Source organism: Stegodyphus dumicola, chromosome 7, assembly GCF_044657685.1.
Source record: "Stegodyphus dumicola isolate Sdum_Otavi_A_Nest chromosome 7, ASM4465768v1".
Taxonomy (NCBI): Eukaryota; Metazoa; Arthropoda; class Arachnida; order Araneae; family Eresidae; genus Stegodyphus; species Stegodyphus dumicola.
The window spans coordinates 12347389-12366156 of NC_140774.1; the positions used below are offsets into that span (position 1 = coordinate 12347389).

Here is an 18768-nt window from a genome sequence, read left to right on the forward strand (position 1 = left end):
CTGTAACTCATCTGTAATCTCGGCCGTGATTAAGAAAGAAATTAAGTGATAAGAAAGGGCCACAATCGATCCGCGGGCTGCTTTTGCCCATTATTGCTATAAACAGTTCGTTGCCTATCTAGCTGGTTGTTCTGGCAGTTATTCACTTCTTGAGATTCACGTAAAGCCGGATGGTGTTCCCCGACAGCCGAATTTCTTCACCTATGTATGCATGACAGGTTAGCCGCTGGAAATCTTTCAGCGTTTTCTGTACGTTTTAATTCTTCTCCAAACTCCCGTCATCTGAACCGCAATTTGAAAGGGTCTTAACCTTACGTTTGAGAGTTGCCGCTCTATTATTATTAGCGCGTACTTGTCGGAAAACTGTTTTATTGTGGTATGCCGGGATCTTTTGTGGATAGCTGCCTCTTTCTAATTGCTGTTCGGCGCATTCCTGGAGCGAGGTCCGGAAACTGAAGCACTGTCGAGTAGGAAGTGTTAACTGACCATGGTGTGTTGACCTTGTCGAATTAAAGCAACCTTTTTCCCCCGGTCCAGCCTAATTCGCTTCCGGACCTGCCCAGGTCTTTTACCTTCGCGAGTGGTGACAAATTTGTTTTTTAGAAACTACCTTTTTTGGAATTTTTTTCCTATTTATTATCGGTAAAAGAGAAACCGTCTTTTGCTACAATGGGTATTGTCTAACCGCTTCGAAACCACTGGTGTAAAACCTTTTTCGGTTTCACCCCATCAAACGCTTGTTTTTTTATAGCCCGCTTGTTCTGCTCTCCTCCCCCCCCCGCCATCTCCCTTGAAATTGCTTTCATGGGGATGGGTATTATTATCCATATGCATGAAAATTCCGTTGCGTGTGCCTCGGATGCCGTATTATGTCATCGATCGCTGGAATAAACTTCACAAGTTTCAATACTGGAAATCGTTTTTTTGCAAATTGCATGCGAGAAAGTAGTGATGTTGCCTGTCGTGATGATTATCCTATCTCACCACTTTTTTTTCCCCTTGTCAGTCATGACTATGGCATTTTTCTGTAACAAAAGACGTTCACATTTTGTTTATGTAGTTCTGATGCCTTCAAGAAAGAGCAGAGTATTTTACGTATAGTGTGAATGTATTTATTGTATTTTATTATGATACTAGATTATATTTCTTTACTGACTTTGGCATTTTGGTACTAAAAAAAATTGCATATAATTAGATAAACATTTTACTTTGGTTTGTTCAATAGTTTGTCGATTTTCCAGTGGAACTAAGACTCCTTCTCAGCGAGTAATCCATTATCGAATTTAATAAAATAATTTTTTATTTAAAACTGATTACTTAATTAATCATGTAGTTTAATGAGAATCAGAGTTGAAATTATTCATTTTACACAATAAAACGATAGCTCTATAAACGAATACTAAAACCATTGGACGCCCTTCATAAATTTATAAAGACTAGTTGTCTTAAATAGTTATTACAATATACATATATACACGCTCACGTGTAAAATTAAGAGAATTTGAAAATTACATCTATTTTTACGAAAAATATTAAACCAAAGGTATTAATTACGTCACCGATGAATTATGCAAATATTCAGACTCGAATACGTAAAACCTACACGTGCGTGTCTGCGGAGATGTGACTGTGGAGCTGATATAAGCGCACGAGTATTTTCGTCCATTTTGTGTGTTCGTATACCTTAACTGTATACGCTGCGTTTCTCGCAAGAATTGGGCAAATTATATAAGTTTTGGTTAATTTAATTATGGCGAAGTATATGAGGGCTCTCTGCCTAAATTTATAAAAGGTATTAGGTAAAATAAGCAGCCACAATACTCGTGGATGAACGAAATGAGATGGGGAATTGTCGGAGAATTGCCCGGATTCGAACTGTGTGATTCCTAACTGTGTAAATACATTGCATAGTTAGCAGTAAGGAAATATTTTACACTGTGCTAAATAAATATGTTGCAGTTATGAGAACCGAAAAATTAACCGTACGTATTTTCCCTCGAAAGACATTACAAGACACAGCGTGTTTCAAAATTCTGGGAACACTTTATTAAATTTCTTGTAGTTAAATAAGTAGCTTTGGAAAGAAACGAAGTATATCATTTTAAAGAGTAAGGTTGTAATTTTTTTTTTTTTCTCATTGCAAACGTGACGTGTAGTTCCGTGTATCCTCGCTAGGTGATACCATAATAAAGATGGCGCTTTCTGGAGCTTAGAAGACTTTTTGCATGCTAGAATTAGATTAAACAAGAGTTCAATGGATGTACAACGAAAATTTAGAAAAAAGTTCTTAAAAGCAGCCCCAACCAGATAGGCCCTCTACAATTGGCATGTGTGCCAAGAAGAGATGTGATCGGCAATCCAAGGTGTAATGCAAATGACATTGAACGAGTGAGAGAAGCTTTCACAAGGAGTCCGAGAAAATCTATACGCAGAGCTTTGCATGAGTTAGAAATGTCAACGACTGTGTGGCGAGTTGTGCGTACAAAATTAAGTATGAAACCATAGAGACTACAGTCACTGGGAAAAGTTATATCCTAAAGACCAACGATTCCAGTTTTGCTGTGCATTGCAGGACAAAGATGATGCTTTTTTTTTTTTTTTTTTTTTTTTTTTTAATTCGGTAATTTTTTCAGACGAGGCAACATTTTATACGAATGTGAAAGTAAACAGCCACAACTGTAGAATTTAAGAAACAGAAAACCCGCGCAACGTTGTTGAACACAATAGAGATTCTTCAGATGTTAATGTTTTTTTCTGCCATTCTAACAAAAAAACGTATTCGGGGGGTCTAGGTTCGAGTCCGAGGGCATACTCATTTTTCACGTCTTCAGCGTCAAAACAACCTATTGACTCTACAATTGTGACTTCAATAACTTCCATATTCCTTGAAACAGCATGCATGAATACATGATAAAGTATAATTTTTGCAAGGACGAGGTCATATATCAAATGAATGTTTAAATGTTTTTTTAAAACTATTTGAACGACCTTATTTTGTAAGTGTGCTAGTCCTCTATGCCCCCTAGAGTCCTACGACTAAGACAGCCCGCTTTAGAAAGGTATAGTCTTTTTATTTATCTTGAACGGCTCATTTCTGAAGGCAGGGTAATAGAATCGCCCAGTTCTGGATGTCGCACGGCGACGCTGCTACGCCCAATAATACTAGGTTACTGTTTAGGAGTTTTCATCATACTTAACAGCAACGCCTCTCATCTTAGTTCTACTGTTTTGCTGTGACGAATGCTTGTGCATTTTAACACACAGAAACGGGTCTATTTCTTTTTAAAAAAAAAAAAAAAATATTAGTTATTTAAACCTAGAAAGACAAACGTTACAAGATTGCATTTAAGAGTGCCCTTGCAACTCCAGGTATCCTCAGTCGAAGTATCCGTAACTCCACAGTAACTCCAGTTATCCGGGTCGCTTCTTCTTTCTAAGATAGTTAGTTAAATTTGTTTTCAATTTTTGGTGGAAACAAATAATACGGTACAAATCATGTTTTTCAGAATCAAATTAACAAATACGAATTTCTCGGTGAAGTTCACAACAGCTGCACTGGTATTAAGTTTAGTTCGACCATCGGAAACTCTACCTTGGATGGCATTCTGCCAAGACAGCTTGAATCGTCCAGAATGACTGTTAATTGCGTGCTGCGGTCAAGGGGTCACATGAGAGTCCTCTCTTCGCCGGAAAGAGGGATTTTTCTACTGAAGGAGGAAAATCCCCGTGCCATCGGGAGATCCTATATTCACATGCTTTTCGCATTTTTGATTCATATGAGAAGATATTAAGATTCGTATTGGTTTGAAACCTGAAAACCAAGCATGTTGAATATTTTTTTTCGTAATCTGTAAATTTTATGTTAGCATCAATGCATATTCCACCGTTTAATTTAAAAAATAAGACCGCTTAAAACAATGTGTGTGTGTGATTATGGCAAAGCCTCGAGGGCTATCTGCCTAAGAGGAGGGATGCCTTCGTGGAGGACTTTCTAAGGGAAACTGGCTCGTATACACGTTACACATGGGAAAAAACCGCGAAAACACCCACGCAGCCAGCCCGTTCGCGGGATTCGAACCTCGGACCGAACTACCAGTGTTCAGCGACTTTACCGCTCGGCCGCTGGTGGGCCTTAAAATAGTGGAACTGTATTTTTGAGCAGAAGTATACTTTTTGTAGGATAGATAAGAAAAAAAATGGCTATCAAGTTTTTGCCTTATTTGAACGGGTTATGGCCAGATCGCAGTTAATTTAGCGTGACATTTGCAATATTGTAATCGTTTACCACTAAAACCTAACCTAAATTTAAGCATTTTATTTACATGCCATAGTTATACATACATTATATTTGTCATAAATATAAATTCTATTTGTTTCTATAGAATTGAAACAAAACCAACCAGAAATCTGCGTTTGGCAGCGGCCATGGTGTGATATCATACCGTGACGTTTCATGGTTTCATTTTCATTGCACGGGACATAGGAGGAAGGTTACTGAATTTATTCTAACCTTCTTCTTTCAAATAAGAAGATCAAGATAAATATCTTACAAGGTGGCTTGTTCAAGATAGATACCTTAAATTTTGGCGAATGGCAATAGTCTATCGATCTGGACCTAAAAGCGTTTTATTGTGAACGGTGTTATCATTTCTCGCTTTCATATCGCCGACTTTGGGAAACAGAAAATCATGAAATATGTATCAAATACGAAATAAATCAAAAAACTCAAAAGATAATTTTAAATTCGACATTCGGGCTTCGAGGTATCCACGTTCGGGTGGAGAACCAAGTGTATTAAAAATTCGGTGGCTCTTGGGGACGTAGTTTTTCCACAATGCGAGGAATATAATACTTACTAAGTCATTATTTAATTTTAAAAAAAATTAAAATAGCACATCGCGATAAATTTGGCAGCAATAGTTTGAAAAGTGATTCTAACACAAAAGTGATACGGACAAAAAGTGAGTTTCGAGACCAATATCACCTCCAGCGCTGACAATTTACATTCAAGTTACTTAAAAACATCTTTCGAAATAGAACTTACTAAGTATGGATTCACTCTTTTCAGCTCATTCTACTATGATTAACCTTAGGAGATAATATAATCAATTTTATTTTATTTATTAAATAAATTTTATATATATTGAAATCCTTTAGATTTTATATTATAACCAAAACGATGTTTTTTAATGTTTTGTGTGTTATCTTTGTTTATTAAAAATCATGTTCTTCGTAATTAAACCACATAAAATTCAATTCAACAGCAATATCACAAAATATTTAAAAACGGCATATCTTTAGAATTTCCATAAACAGTCTCGCGCTCTGGAGATAAAAATGTCTTTTTCCGTAATGCCATTGCTCGCTTTGAAATGGTTGAGTTTGTTAATTAAAAATTCGTTAATGTTTTGAAAATTTTAAATGGCTAATAAAACAAGTTTGAAGTTTGAAACAAGAGCTTCCAAGTGCCCATTTTCTGGTGGAGGACTAGTTTAAGATCGCCACCCATCTCGATTACTTTTGCATTCTTTTTGGGAGAGGGGGGAAATCTAGTGCAAATAAGAGAAAAGAAAAGGGAATAAGAAGTCGATTGTTTTCCTTCGAGAAATGAATCTCATCAAAATTCGAGTTCGAGTCGGAATGAAAAAGTCACATCCATCTGGTTTATCCGCTCGTTTGCTCTATTAACTTTCGTGCTATGTGGACAATGTAGTGTATGATTTCTTTTTGACAGCCTACAAATATTTTAGGGAATTAAATTTCTTTTTAAGGATTTGCACGTGTGGATAAGGACCACTGTAGTACGGATGTCGAAGTTATTATTATTATTATTATTATTATTATTATTATTATTATTATTATTATTATTATGAGGGCACAGCCCCGATCCTCCTAGCCAGCACAAGCCGGCAGTATGATCAAAAAATGGGACTGGCCAGGGGGAAAAAAAATATATATATATATATATATATAAAGTTCAAAATCTGAGTCTCAGTGCCGAATTCCAATTCTGTTTATAATCTTCATTATTTTATCATTAAGATTTGATGCATCTAGATACTGTTGTTTTTTCACAATGACAGAAACATACATACATTTATGCAGGTTCTTTATTATTTAATATCTGTAAATATAATACATGGCGATATAGTTGGTGTCAACAGTTTGAAAAGTGAATGCCATTTGAGACTAACAGCGAGCGGAATGTTAATTCAAACGCTTTATTGTCTTTTTTAATTACGAACTCGCCTTTTTTCAAATTCTCTGCCCCTTTCTAATCCACGTTGTTCGGAAAGATGAATTTCCACCAGGCGTAGGCGGCGCACAAAGCTTGATATTTCCTGGGCTGAACCCGGCATCTACTAGCGTCTTTCCCAGCTATATCTCTCTCTCTCTCTCTTTTTTTTTTTTTTTTTTTCTTTCTTTAAAGACAAAGTAAAGTCTTAGAGTTTAAGATCGCCACCCATCTCGATTACTTTTGCATTCTTTTTGCTGCACACAACGTGCGCTTTTCTTGAACGCTGCCTAGAGTTTGTATACCGGATGCCGTAAACTTGACGTGTGATTTACTGCTTACTGCAAGTTGCTTGTTTCGGGAAGAATGAATAGTTCGAAAGAAAAGGGGGAAGGGGAGAAAATCTAGTGCAAATAAGAGAAAAGAAGAGGGAATAAGAAGTCGATTGTTTTCCTTCGAGAAATAAATCTCATCAAAATTCGAGTTCGAATCGGGATGAAAAAATCGCATCCATCTGGTTTATCCGCTCGTTTGCTCTATTAACTTTCGTGCTATGTGGACAATGTAGTGTATGATTTCTTTTTGACAGCCTACAAATATTTTAGGGAGTTAAATTTCTTTTTAAGGATTTGCACGTGTGAATAAGGACCACTGTAGTACGGATGTCGAAGGTTATTATTATTATTATTATTATTATTAATATTATTATTATTATTATTATGAGGGCACAGCCCCGATCCTCCTAGCCAGCACAAGCCGGCGGTATGATCAAAAAATGGGACTGGCCAGGGAGGGAAAAAAAAAAAAAAAACATATAAAGTTCAAAATCTGACTCTCAGTGCCGAATTCCAATTCTGTTTATAATCTTCATTATTGTCTCTGCAAAATCTTTCAATTTTGAATAGTTCCTTTTAAATCTTCCTTAAAATTCTTTCTATATTTCTCTCTTGTACTCCGGCTAAGCGTACATTCATCTACGAAGTAAGTACCTGGCTTCCACAAACGTATCACGAATTAAGCATTTATCATTATTCTGTAGATGGAACCTATTAAAATAAGCCGAGAAACGCTCATGATTAGCTCTGATTTATATCGACATTATTTATAATATTCATCTTCTTGTTTAATTTTATATTTTTCATTGAGCCTATTTTTTCCCCCTCTTATTAGACGACTTCCAGCAAAAATTCCATTCTGTATAAATCCAGTTTTCCATTTCAGCAATGGTCTTTTTCTTGAATTTGGATATCAAAATTATCGGTCTCATTCCCAAGTGCCGCCATTTTAGCAAGAGTGTCCGCTCTTTCATATCCGATAATTCTCAGCTTCTCAAAACTACTTTTATTTTCTCTCTCCGGTCTTTAGAAGCAGAAGTATGGTTATTCTTGTTCTACGCTGTGAAGCGAAAGTTTTTACTTAACAACCACGAAGTTGGTGTGTAGAAACTTTCTAAATAAATTTCAAATGAGAATTTTCCGTTTGAAGACGTTTGGTGATGTTCAGAAGATGATTTTGAACCTTTCTGTTGGTTATTAAGTATTATTATCGGAAACAATATTAGTTTTGCAATTTAATTTTCATTTACTTGGCAGCTTTTCCTTTTGTTTGTGTTTGCATTACATTATACCTGTTTTTTGAAAAACTTGATTTTTTTTTTCAACTTCTTTGCTACAAAATAAATAAATAACAAACTAAACTATTATTTTTTATGTTTAAAGGGGGGGAATTAGTAATTTGACAGCCTATTTTAAAATAATTTTCGTCTTGCAAATTGCAGTTCTGTATTTATGTTTCGCCTCATTTGGTATATTTTTTTCCTAGAGGAGTGCGTCGACGTTAAAAATAAAGAGAAATCGTTAAGTATTATTTTTCAAGTTAATGCGTTGTTGTTTATTCGTGTGAAAAGTTTTTTACATCCTGTGTAAAAAAAGTAGTTACTTCTTCTTTCGGTTATATAACTTGGAGTTGACAATGGTAACCCACCTCCTCAAACAAAGGGGAGGCAGAAAAACTAAATGCTTAGTTTGTTTATAAAGAAAAAATTTAAAACTTATGTATCGTAACATCGTATTTCCCACCAGCGGCTGAGTAGTAAAGTCGCTGAACGCTGGTAGTTCGGTACAGGGTTCGAATCCTCACGATCGGGCTGGATGTATAGGCGTTCGTGGTTTTCCAAATGTGTTACATGTGTATGAGCCAGTTTCCCTTAGAAATTCCCCCACGAAGGCGTCTGTCCTCTTGGACAGATAGCCCTCGAGTGCTTTGCTATAATTAAGTAAACCAAATCAAAAATCGCATGGGATCATGTATAATTTTAGAGCGGTTTCACTATTCATGTTTACAAGCCTTCTGCTCGGTCAGCCGCCTGATGTATTTATTATAAAAAGGAAAAAAATATATATATGTAATAATTTTAATGAATCCACTTAATTCATTTCACGGATCCAACAGGTAATTAATAATAATAGTGAAGATCCGCGTTTATTGGCTAGTTTTTTAATGAGTAACACGCAGATTAAATTTGAAAGAAAAATTAAATATTTTACGCTTCACCAAATGGCAACAAACAGGCCCGTAGAAGTTAAAATTGTTTTGTATCGAACAGAGGCTGCACATTTACATTGAATTTAAAAAACAAATATCTTATGATCTGTCGAGTGACAGTGCATTTCTTTTGAATCGCTGAGTTTTCTGATTAACTTGAAATATAAATATCTTAAAGCTTTGCATAGTAACTACACGTCGCTTATAAATTATGTAAATTTATAAAAAATTATGTAATGCTTTTAATAAGTCGAGCTACTTTAATTTCGCGAGTCCTTCTAGTAATTAATAATAGAAATCAAGATCTGCTTTTAAATTGCTTAAATGGTTAGTTAATAATAGGTTAAATTTGAAAGAAAAGGTAAATATTACGCTTTGTCGAATGGCGATACTCTGCCACGTGGAAGATAAAAATATTTTATTTCGGGCAGTTGCAATGCATTTCTCTTAAATGGCGAAGTTTATTGGTTAAATTGGAAAGACAAATATCTTATGCTATTCCGAGTGGCGGTACATTTCTTTTAAATAGCTGAAAGATTTTATTAACTTTGAAACATAAATAATTTCCAATTTGCCGAATGGCAACACGTTGCTTTTAAATCTCTGAATTTTTAATAAGTTTCATTAAATTCGTGCAAAATATGAAATAAAGGAAAAGTAAATTCAGAATCCGGACTTTAAGATGCATATGTTCGGATAGAGGACATTAAGTGTTCAAAATTTTGTGTCTCAAGATACTGCTGCTTTTTTTTTTTTTTTTTTTTTTTTTTTCCCAATGCGATGATCATCATTTAGCTTCTTCATCATTTAATAATATAAATAATATTTTCAGAATTAAAAATCAAATTTCTGTCGTTCTTAGAATAGGTATAATAAAAGCATTAACTGGGAAAAGAGCGAAAAAAAAGAGTGTTCACATGTTGAAGATCTGATTTTGCTGACGATATCTGGATTTAAAATTCTAGTTTTTTTCTTCTGTATCGACTGTAATGAAACGCCTTCAAACAGCCGCTCTATCTACGCGATTTTAGTTTTTTTTCTCTCTCTCCCCGCAGCTTAAATGCAGGCACTCTTTCATTCATCAGAAATCTTGATTAATATGTTCCATGAATTAATGTAGTACTTGAAAATCGTTTCATAAGGGAGATTAATTTTCTTGTAGAAAATAATATTGAAGCCCTTTGTTTCGATTACGAAATACATATTTAATCCTAAGGATTTAAGCTGAATAATTTCACTGGTTAAACGCCAAGGACATTTTAACTGGGATATAGAAAATATCTAAAATTAACAGTTGTTGGGCGATAAGTAACCAAATATTGTAACCCGCATCGTAAAGTAAGTGAAAGAGGGACGCGCGCTGCCCAATCCGTCGTGCGCGAGAGAGAAGCTGCGCGCGCATTCTGTTTGAGTGTAGGCCACGAGGAAGTTTGTTTCTCTCATAGTAGCGGTGGAACTTCACCGGTCGTGATGGTTCGAAGAGCGTTGCAGCCTTCGCAAAGTGTAAGCGAAACAGCGTGCTGAAAATTCTCTGTATTGGAACGGACCGTTATCATTGATGATGGAAATGATTCTTCTGAAGTTTGGTTCAAAGACTGTTGTTATTTATATTGCCGCTTCTAATATTATTGGGTAGAAGAACTCTAGAAACAGTGAAGAACGGGATAACCAGCATGACATAGTATTTTAGTTAGCCTGATATGGGGCCACATCCCGAAGTGCCTGTCGACGTCCAGAAGTACATCGGATCATGCCTCATCGCACAGCAGCCCAGATCTAAAAGAAAACCCTGTCCTAGAGGACAGCATCAAGCAAAAGATGGAGGTGGAAACGTTCGCTGCTGTGGATACACTGTACCACAATGCAGTCGTTGCTGTAGCTCGGCCATTCAGTGTCCAGGCTACAATGGCATCAATAACTACGCGTGGACAGGTGTGCCTTTAATAAGTGTCGCTCGTCAGAGCAAGAACCTTCTCCATCATCCTGGAAAAAGCCGAGTGCAAAATAGAAATTGCAGTGGCAAAACGCAGGATTATTCTGTTCCACGCGTGGATTCGCCTGTCGATTCTAATAACTTGGAGGAAATTTTACCAATTTCTAGACTTGCTATTCACGCTCAAGGTGCGCCTCTGATATTGTCACCCAAAGACGGCGAGAAATGTAGCAAAGACGGCGATGGCTTTCCTACTACTGCACCATTTAAAGGTCGCGATTTCTATTTAAGTGAAGGAGGAGGCAACAACAGGTTGTATATGCTTGTGTCTGGTTGCCCCGAAGAGGGACAGACTCGATCGCTGAGTGTTGAAAGGATGGGGTGTTTTACGGAAGACGAATCTGATCTTGTAATGGCTAATTCGTCACGAAGAATATCTTCATCACCGTCCCAGAGTGACTGCATTAGTACAACTTCAGAAGACTCGGGGACCTCCGAAAACGGACTCCCCAGGATTATTAAACCAAGGAAGAGGCGCAAAAAAGATAGACGTGCGAGCGAAAGCGATGGCTGCAACGCTAGAAGTAGAGCACTAGAAGATGTCACTGGTACCATCGTGACTTTAAAACCATATCTGCCGTTATGTTATCGATATAATAGAAATGGAATCAATATGTTTCCATCGCCTCCTAGATCCCCAGTAACAGTGTCTGACTACCAACCCTGTGATACCATAATAATTAATGACAAGAGATGGAGAACCGGTACGTATCCTTACCCTCCATCGACTCGCTGTGCATGTGCCTATTGTATGCCGCCACCTTCAACCTTTTTGACTCCGCCGGACTCACCGGTGGATGTCTCCGAAAATGGTTTGGCCATGGCTATCATCAGGCGAAATGGAGGAGAACGTGGATCACTGGATAATAATCGGATCATCGGGAGAGCGATGAGATGTCTATCCATGGGCAGCTCGGATGATGATTCTAACATAGGATTTGAAGATAGTGTCATTAGGGGACAAAACACTCTTGTTCGTAAGTACAAGTTATATACAATCATTAATGTCTATTATACCTTCTTTGCAGTCTGTACTGAATTCCAGTTTATTTATTTGCTCTTTTATGCGTGCTAATGGTTTTAATACCAGGCGCCGGCAAATTTAAGATGACGTTTCGGGTCTGTTATTTTCATTTTAGAACAGTCTTTCTCGGTGAAAATTAAGATAAATTTTATTGAGAAAATAAAAACTTTGGACGCAAAAATTATAATTAATATTCTAATTATTGTAAAAAGAAGCATAACTGAATGATCTTTATTTTGCTCAACGATAACAATAGCTTTCCTGATACTGAACTTGTGACATTAGTTTAGGCAAGTTTGGCTTATAGTTAGTTAGTCGTCTTAAGACGAATACAAACATCTGAATTTTCAGTAGTTAATATGTTCCTGTTCAAATTTAAAATAAATTCTACATTGTGAAAATATTTGATCGCATTTTTAAGTTGAACCAAAGCCAACTTTGTAATCAAACAAAAATATTATGGTTATTATTATTTTCAATGTTTTATGTGTTCTTCATATTCATTTCATATATATATATATATTTTAATGTATTGTACTTTAGTTTTGGAATTCAAGTGGGTCACTTGGTGACCCCGCGTGTCCATGAATTGATATATATTATCTGGTGGCCTAAGATAAACCGAACCCAAACAAGTGAAATCTTCCATATCCGGTTCCGTTTATCTTGGTCCACCCGCAAGAATTCAATTATGAAGCATTTTCCAGTTGTCTAAATAGAAACCTAATAATTTTATCCTCTCTCGAGAACCCGTATAAAAATAAACGGCAGAAGTTATACGAGAAGAGAAAGGTGGGTGGAGTAATAAGTTATTTAAATACTTCCTATTTCTTTTAGTTGTACCAAACTACCGAATTTACTTTTTCGCTCCATTGCATCTAAGATTCATTAGAAAAAGAAGATATAGGAAACTTGTTTCATGATTCAGTAGTTGTATTTCCTAGCGAATCATTTCATGAGTCGCTAGTTCTGTTAAAAATTGTTAAATAAATATATATAAAGATATATCGAGAGATATTAAACGTGAGAACATATACTGCGTTAGATATTTACAGTCTGTTATTAAAATAATTTATTTCATATCCTATATAAAAATTATTTTTATGAGTTAATACAATGTTTTCTTAAACTGCGGTCGGAATAAATGATCATATGAAAGAGTTTAAATTACTTTACTAGAACAAACAAACAAAAAAATATTAAAAGGGTACGTATTCACTTTCCATCCGTTTTGTAAATTTGTTCTGGGAAAAAGTTATCTTGAATTTATTTTTACTGAGTAATTAGCTCAAAACCGAATGCTCAGGGAGTTGATTAGAATTCCATATGCTGCTGAACCCTTATATTAGTTTTCAACTCCAACCTATGCGTTTTCTTTTAATTTCCTAAAATATTAATTTTTTTAATTTAGAAAATGAATTCAAAATTTATGAAAATTTTTGTATATTGCTCTAACACTGTACGAAACACTTGGCTGAGTAATTTATTGTCAAAGTAATATAATGTCTTAGAAAGGCATTATTTCGCATTTAATTTCTAATCTGTATTTTTCAGTTAATTTGTAGTTCTTTTTTTGTGTGTTTTGCGATAGTTCAACATGTTATGTTTAAAAAAAAATTCTAATGATCTAACGAGCATTTGAGATCTAATTTAATTTGAAATAACATATTAATTACGAAATTAGTTAGCGAAAAGTGGGGGGGGAAGCATTTCATCCTTTAATGTTCTCGGAAATAAGAGACTGATGTAGCGTTAAGGCTATTAGAAGTGCAAAAAAAAGTAAACTGCATTTAGAGTTTCTTGTTAAACAGCCTTTTCAAATGCGTATAGCAGCTCATAAAAATTATTATACCATATTTTCTAATTACGATCTCAGCATGAAATGTGCAAAAATATAATGTATATACAACATTTTAGAAAGGAGAGTTTTTTTTTTTTTTTTTTTTTTTTCTTTCCCATCTCTCCGTATCTTAGCTGTTGTTTCGAATTCTTGTTTGTAATTCATAGCTACTTTAAGCTGCTGGTATATTATTCTGTATGAATATCTTGACATTAAAGACCTCTTGAGAGTTTTTAAGTTCTTGAATATGATGCATATTTTTGGATGACGCAGGTGGTGGTAATTTGTATTCAGTTGCCATATTTCCGTCATTATATCTTTCCAGGCTGTCACCTGTGGGGGGGGGCGATGCTGGCAGGGAGCCACAGCTTGAAAAAAAGTTTTTTTTTTTTTTTTTTTTTTTTTTTTTAAATCTTCTCCGAAAATATTCACCAAGCTCATGTTTAAATCTTTTTTTTTGGGGGGGGGGGAGCAACTGAAAAGTAACTAAGTAAATTGTATTTCCCGAGAATTATGTTTCGATTTCTGCACCAAACTGGTACGATGATATGTTTGGAATTCGCTTAGAAGTTGTTTTGAAACCAAATTAGCTCTGTCGCTTACTCAAAAAAAAAAAAAAAGAAAAAAAAAAAAAATTAAGGAGCAGTACCATTCATTTTAAGTATGTGCACAGATATAATGTGCATAATTTTACATGTTTTTTGTTTCGAAGCCGCAAAAAAGTTTAATGACTTTAGAATTAATTTTAAAAAAATTTATTGTTTTTTGGTAGTAGATAGTTTTTGAGAGTTAATATTACTTTAAAAGAATTTTATGTTTCGTTTAGTTCTTCATATTATTTTTTATTTAAATTACAGTCCATCTTCAACAAATCTTTCTGATGTTTCAAAATTTCTATAGTTTAATTTTACAAAGTTCAGTAATTTAATAAATCCAAAATAAATTTTAATCCTTAAAAGGAATGAAAAAAAAGCAAAGCCGAGAAAACGAATTTTAAATTACTGTAGGCAGAAGTACAAAACATTTCTCATATCTTTTATAATAATGACATCGAAATGAACGTTCTACAGCGGTTTACATCTTCATCAGTTTACATCCCAAATTAGTAAACAATGTAACGAGTATTAAAGAAAAAAATGGCAACGCTAAATGCTCTGTAAACGTAAACAGAGATCAGCTGAGTGCGTCAACGGAGGCCCACACGTTTTTCTTTTTGCCTTTTCTAATACGAGATGATTAGTGTAAATAATTCTTTATTAAATTTAAAGGACCCCCGCCTATAAATGTGACTAAAAAAAGGGGTGCATCTCGGTTAGGCAGACTTTTTTCGAACTGTTTATTAATCCGATGATATGCGCTGGCGTTTGATAGGCATAATCAGTATGCAGTTTATTGAAAAAATTATTAAAATTAATTTTTTAATAAATTGATTATTGATATAAAAAGCTGTATCCTGTAGTAAAAGAAAAAATCAAGAGGAAGGTGCACTAAAATTATATAGTGCACTTTAGAAATCAGTAACATTTTTTTTAAGTGTGAAAATCATTTTTTAAGCAATAAGGTCAAGTTAAAAACCTCAGAACACAAAACTCAATAAAAAATACAAAGAATGCAAAACTAAAAGATAATTTCAGGAAATTTTTTTAAGTCAAAAGGGGCAATTTATTCTGAAGACTATTAATTTCGTATTGTCATTTTGTGTTGAAAACTATAAACGGTGAATCACTTTTCAAATGGTTGCCACCCAACACCCAATATTATCGCCCTGTATTATATTTAAAGAAATTAAATAATGAAGAATCTGCATGAATGTATGTATGTTTCTCGCATTGTGATAAAACGACGGTACCTAGAGCCATCAATATTTGAATAACGTAGTCTTCCATAGAATATGGGCATGTGGAAGCCCTAATTTGGAATTTGAAATTTGTTTTACTATCGATTTTATATTTTGTAACTAACACTTCAACGAATTTTTGATTAACAAACTAAACGATTAAAAACACAATAACACACCGAACAAATACTAATTCAGAAGTCAAACAACAAAAATCAGCTGATTATATTACGCTGATTGACTTCTGAATTAGTAAACTAAATGATTTCAAAGCGAGCAATGGTTACACTGCACGGGGGGGGGGGAGATTTGCCGCATGCGAGACTCTGTATCGGAAATTCTAAAGATATGCTCAATTTAAAATCACTTTGCGATATTGCTCTTGAACTGAATTTTATGGTTTGAGTACGTAGAACGTGATATTTATTAAATAAAGGTAGTACACTAACCGTTAAAAAAGGCCCATTTGGACGTAATTTAAAATCTGAAACATTTCAGATTTTTTTGTTCACGTGTTTATTAATCTTTGTTGTTTATTTTCAAGTTATTTACGTGCAGTTATTTGTATTATAATTGTATTGCATACTGTATATTAAGGGAAAAAATGCACGCGGGTCGTGTAAAAGACCATTTCTTTAAAAGGGGTTGATGTAAGAAAAAAGTTGGGAATTCCTGATTTAGATACTTTGTAAAGACATCGTGTTTCCAATGTTTCTGGCGTTATTACCAGTAATTTGAAGAGTCAAGTGCCTGTTAGAATGGTTTATTTAATTACGGTAAAACACTGGAGGGCTATCTGCCTAAGGAGAGGGATGTGTTCGTGGAGAACTTTCTAGTGATGCCTATGAGAAGCCTGATTATCCTTCTTTGCGTGACAAAACTAAACAGTAAGTGGACTATATATATAGCATTTACTTCACACTATCTTCTAAAACTCGTAGTGGCAGGTTAAAAATCGGAACATTGAGATCAAGATCGCGTTAATTTGTAACCCATTTGATGTTTTCGTTTCCAATCGAATAATCCTCAAAAGTTGCCCAACCCGTAATGTGAATGAGTTTCTAGAGCAAATCTAAGGCGACAATTTATTCACCTAAAACGAATATTTATTTAGATATACATCCGTACGCCAGTCGTTTGTAATATATTTTGTACTTAACGCTCCAGATATTTTGCGCTAAGAGCTTTAATTCCCCCCCCCCAAAAAAAAAACATCTATATCATAATTCGTACTTAACTGATTTTCGGTTCATTTATGTGAGCTTATTTTCCATTTTTAATACTTTTCAACTGTTTTTAGATAACTTTCATCCCCTTTAAAAAGTGAGATTTTCTAAATATATATCATCTGATTTTCTAGTCCGTGAAGCATGAGAGTTATTAAAAGTAGTTACGTCTTTTGTTTTCAAGCACTTTGAGAAGTTTCTTGGTGGTTGGCTGCGCGACGTTCATATACAGAGGGTATTTAAACGTTTTTAGAATGATTTCGGGGCTATTTAATTAACTTTTTTTTTAGTCCAAAGGGGCAATTTGCCCAGAAGGACTATTAATTTCGTTTTGGCATTTTGCGCTGATTCACTACATGTGTTGTTTCATTTTTCAGATTGTTGCCACCAAATGTTATTGCCTTGTGTTATATTTAAAGAAATTAAACAATGAAGAATCTTTGCATGAATGTATGTATGTTTCTCGCATTGTGATAAAACAACGGTACCTAAGCCATCCAAGCTCACCAGCGGCCGAGCGGTAAAGTCGCTGAACTCTGGTAGTTCGGTCCGAGGTTCGAATCCCGCGAACGGGCTGGCTGCATGGGTGTTTTCGTGGTTTTCCCCATGTGTAACGTGTATACGAGCCAGTTTCCCTTAGAAAGTCCTCCACGAAAGGCATCCCTCCCCTTAGGCAGATAGCCCTAGTGTGCTTTGCCATAATTAAATACACCACACCACCTAAGCCATCCAATTTTGAATAACGTAATCCTCCTGCGAATATGAGCGTCTGAAAGGCTAAATTTGCAATTTGTTTTATTATCGATTTCATATTTTGTGAAACTTAACGAATTTTTTATTAACTAACTCAAAGATTTCAAAGCGAGCAATGGCAGTGCTGTACAGAAAAATCTTTTTTATCTCCAGCGCGAGACTGCGTATCTGAAATTCTAAAGATATGCTTATTTTAAAATTATTGTGCGATATTGCTCTTGAACTGAATTTTATGGTTTAAGTGCGAAAAACATGATATTTAATAAATAAAAATAACTCGCAAAATGCGTTAAAAAAAAAAAAAAAAAACCTTTTGGACGTATTTTAAAATCTTTTTTTTTTTTTTTTTTTTTTTTTTTTTCTCCCGTATTTTAAACTTTATATATATATATATATTGGTCTTTTTAGTATTGTACTTACAACCTAGCTTATAATATATATAAATATATATATTGGGGAGGACAGCCGCAATAGCATTCAAACAGATCTAATTTTAAATTGTAGTGTTGTTTTTAATTAGCACTTTAAATAATTTTAACTCAATCTTACTAAATAGCTTTCTTAGTCTTCGTAGTCTTGATTCTTACTCGAGAAATAGATGAAACACTTTCGCTTCTAATAATTATTGTTAATTGATCAGAAGTTAGTTTGGTCCCCTTGAAAAGTCAACTAATTTCTGGTCAATGATGATAATTACTAGTTTGTTGGTAATATTTTCCCCTTTAGCTATTTCATTTTAATAATTCCAGTTTAATTAAGCTAATGAGTTAATTCAATTCATGGAATTCTAACTATTGTTTTCAGAAAGTAAATTATTATTTATTTACTTTGCAGCTTTATCATAAGTATTACGTAATTTATTAGTCCAAAGGGATTTGAATCCCGAAGGACTATTAGTTTCGTTTTGGCATTTTGCGTCGGACGGATAAATGTCGATTCACTTTTCAAACTGTTGCCATAAAATGTTAGAGTCCTGCATTATATTTGAAGAAATTAAATAATGAAAATCTGCGTAAATGTATGTATATTTCTCACATTGTCATAAAATAACGGTACATAGAGTCATCGAATTTTGAATAACGTAATCCTCCAACGAATATGAGCATGTGGAAGACCAAATTTGAAATTTGTTTTATGATCGATTTCCTATTTTTTAAAACTTCGACGAATTTTTGATTAACAAACTCAAGGATTTCAAAGCGAGCAATGGCAACGTTGTGCAGAAAAAACATTTTTATCTCCAGCGCGTGAGTCTCTGTATCGGAAATTCTAAAGATATGCTCGTTTTAAAACTATTTTGCGATATTGCTGTTGCA

General features: G+C 34.6%; 1 protein-coding gene across 2 annotated transcripts in view; it reads left to right on the top strand.

Moving 5' to 3' along the window:
• The window catches only part of twin (CCR4-NOT transcription complex subunit 6-like twin), a 422061-nt gene that overhangs the window by 277102 nt on the left and 126191 nt on the right, over positions 1 to 18768 (top strand). Inside the window, exon 1 of one of the 2 annotated variants that reach the window (XM_035356723.2) lies at positions 10207 to 11749. The exons of the other annotated variant lie outside the window; for it this stretch is intronic. Within the exon in view, the coding sequence (XP_035212614.2) occupies positions 10480 to 11749 (1270 nt within the window). The 5' untranslated portion in view covers positions 10207 to 10479. Of the gene's footprint in view, positions 1 to 10206; positions 11750 to 18768 lie in introns of those variants that run through there. 2 annotated transcript variants of the gene reach the window in all.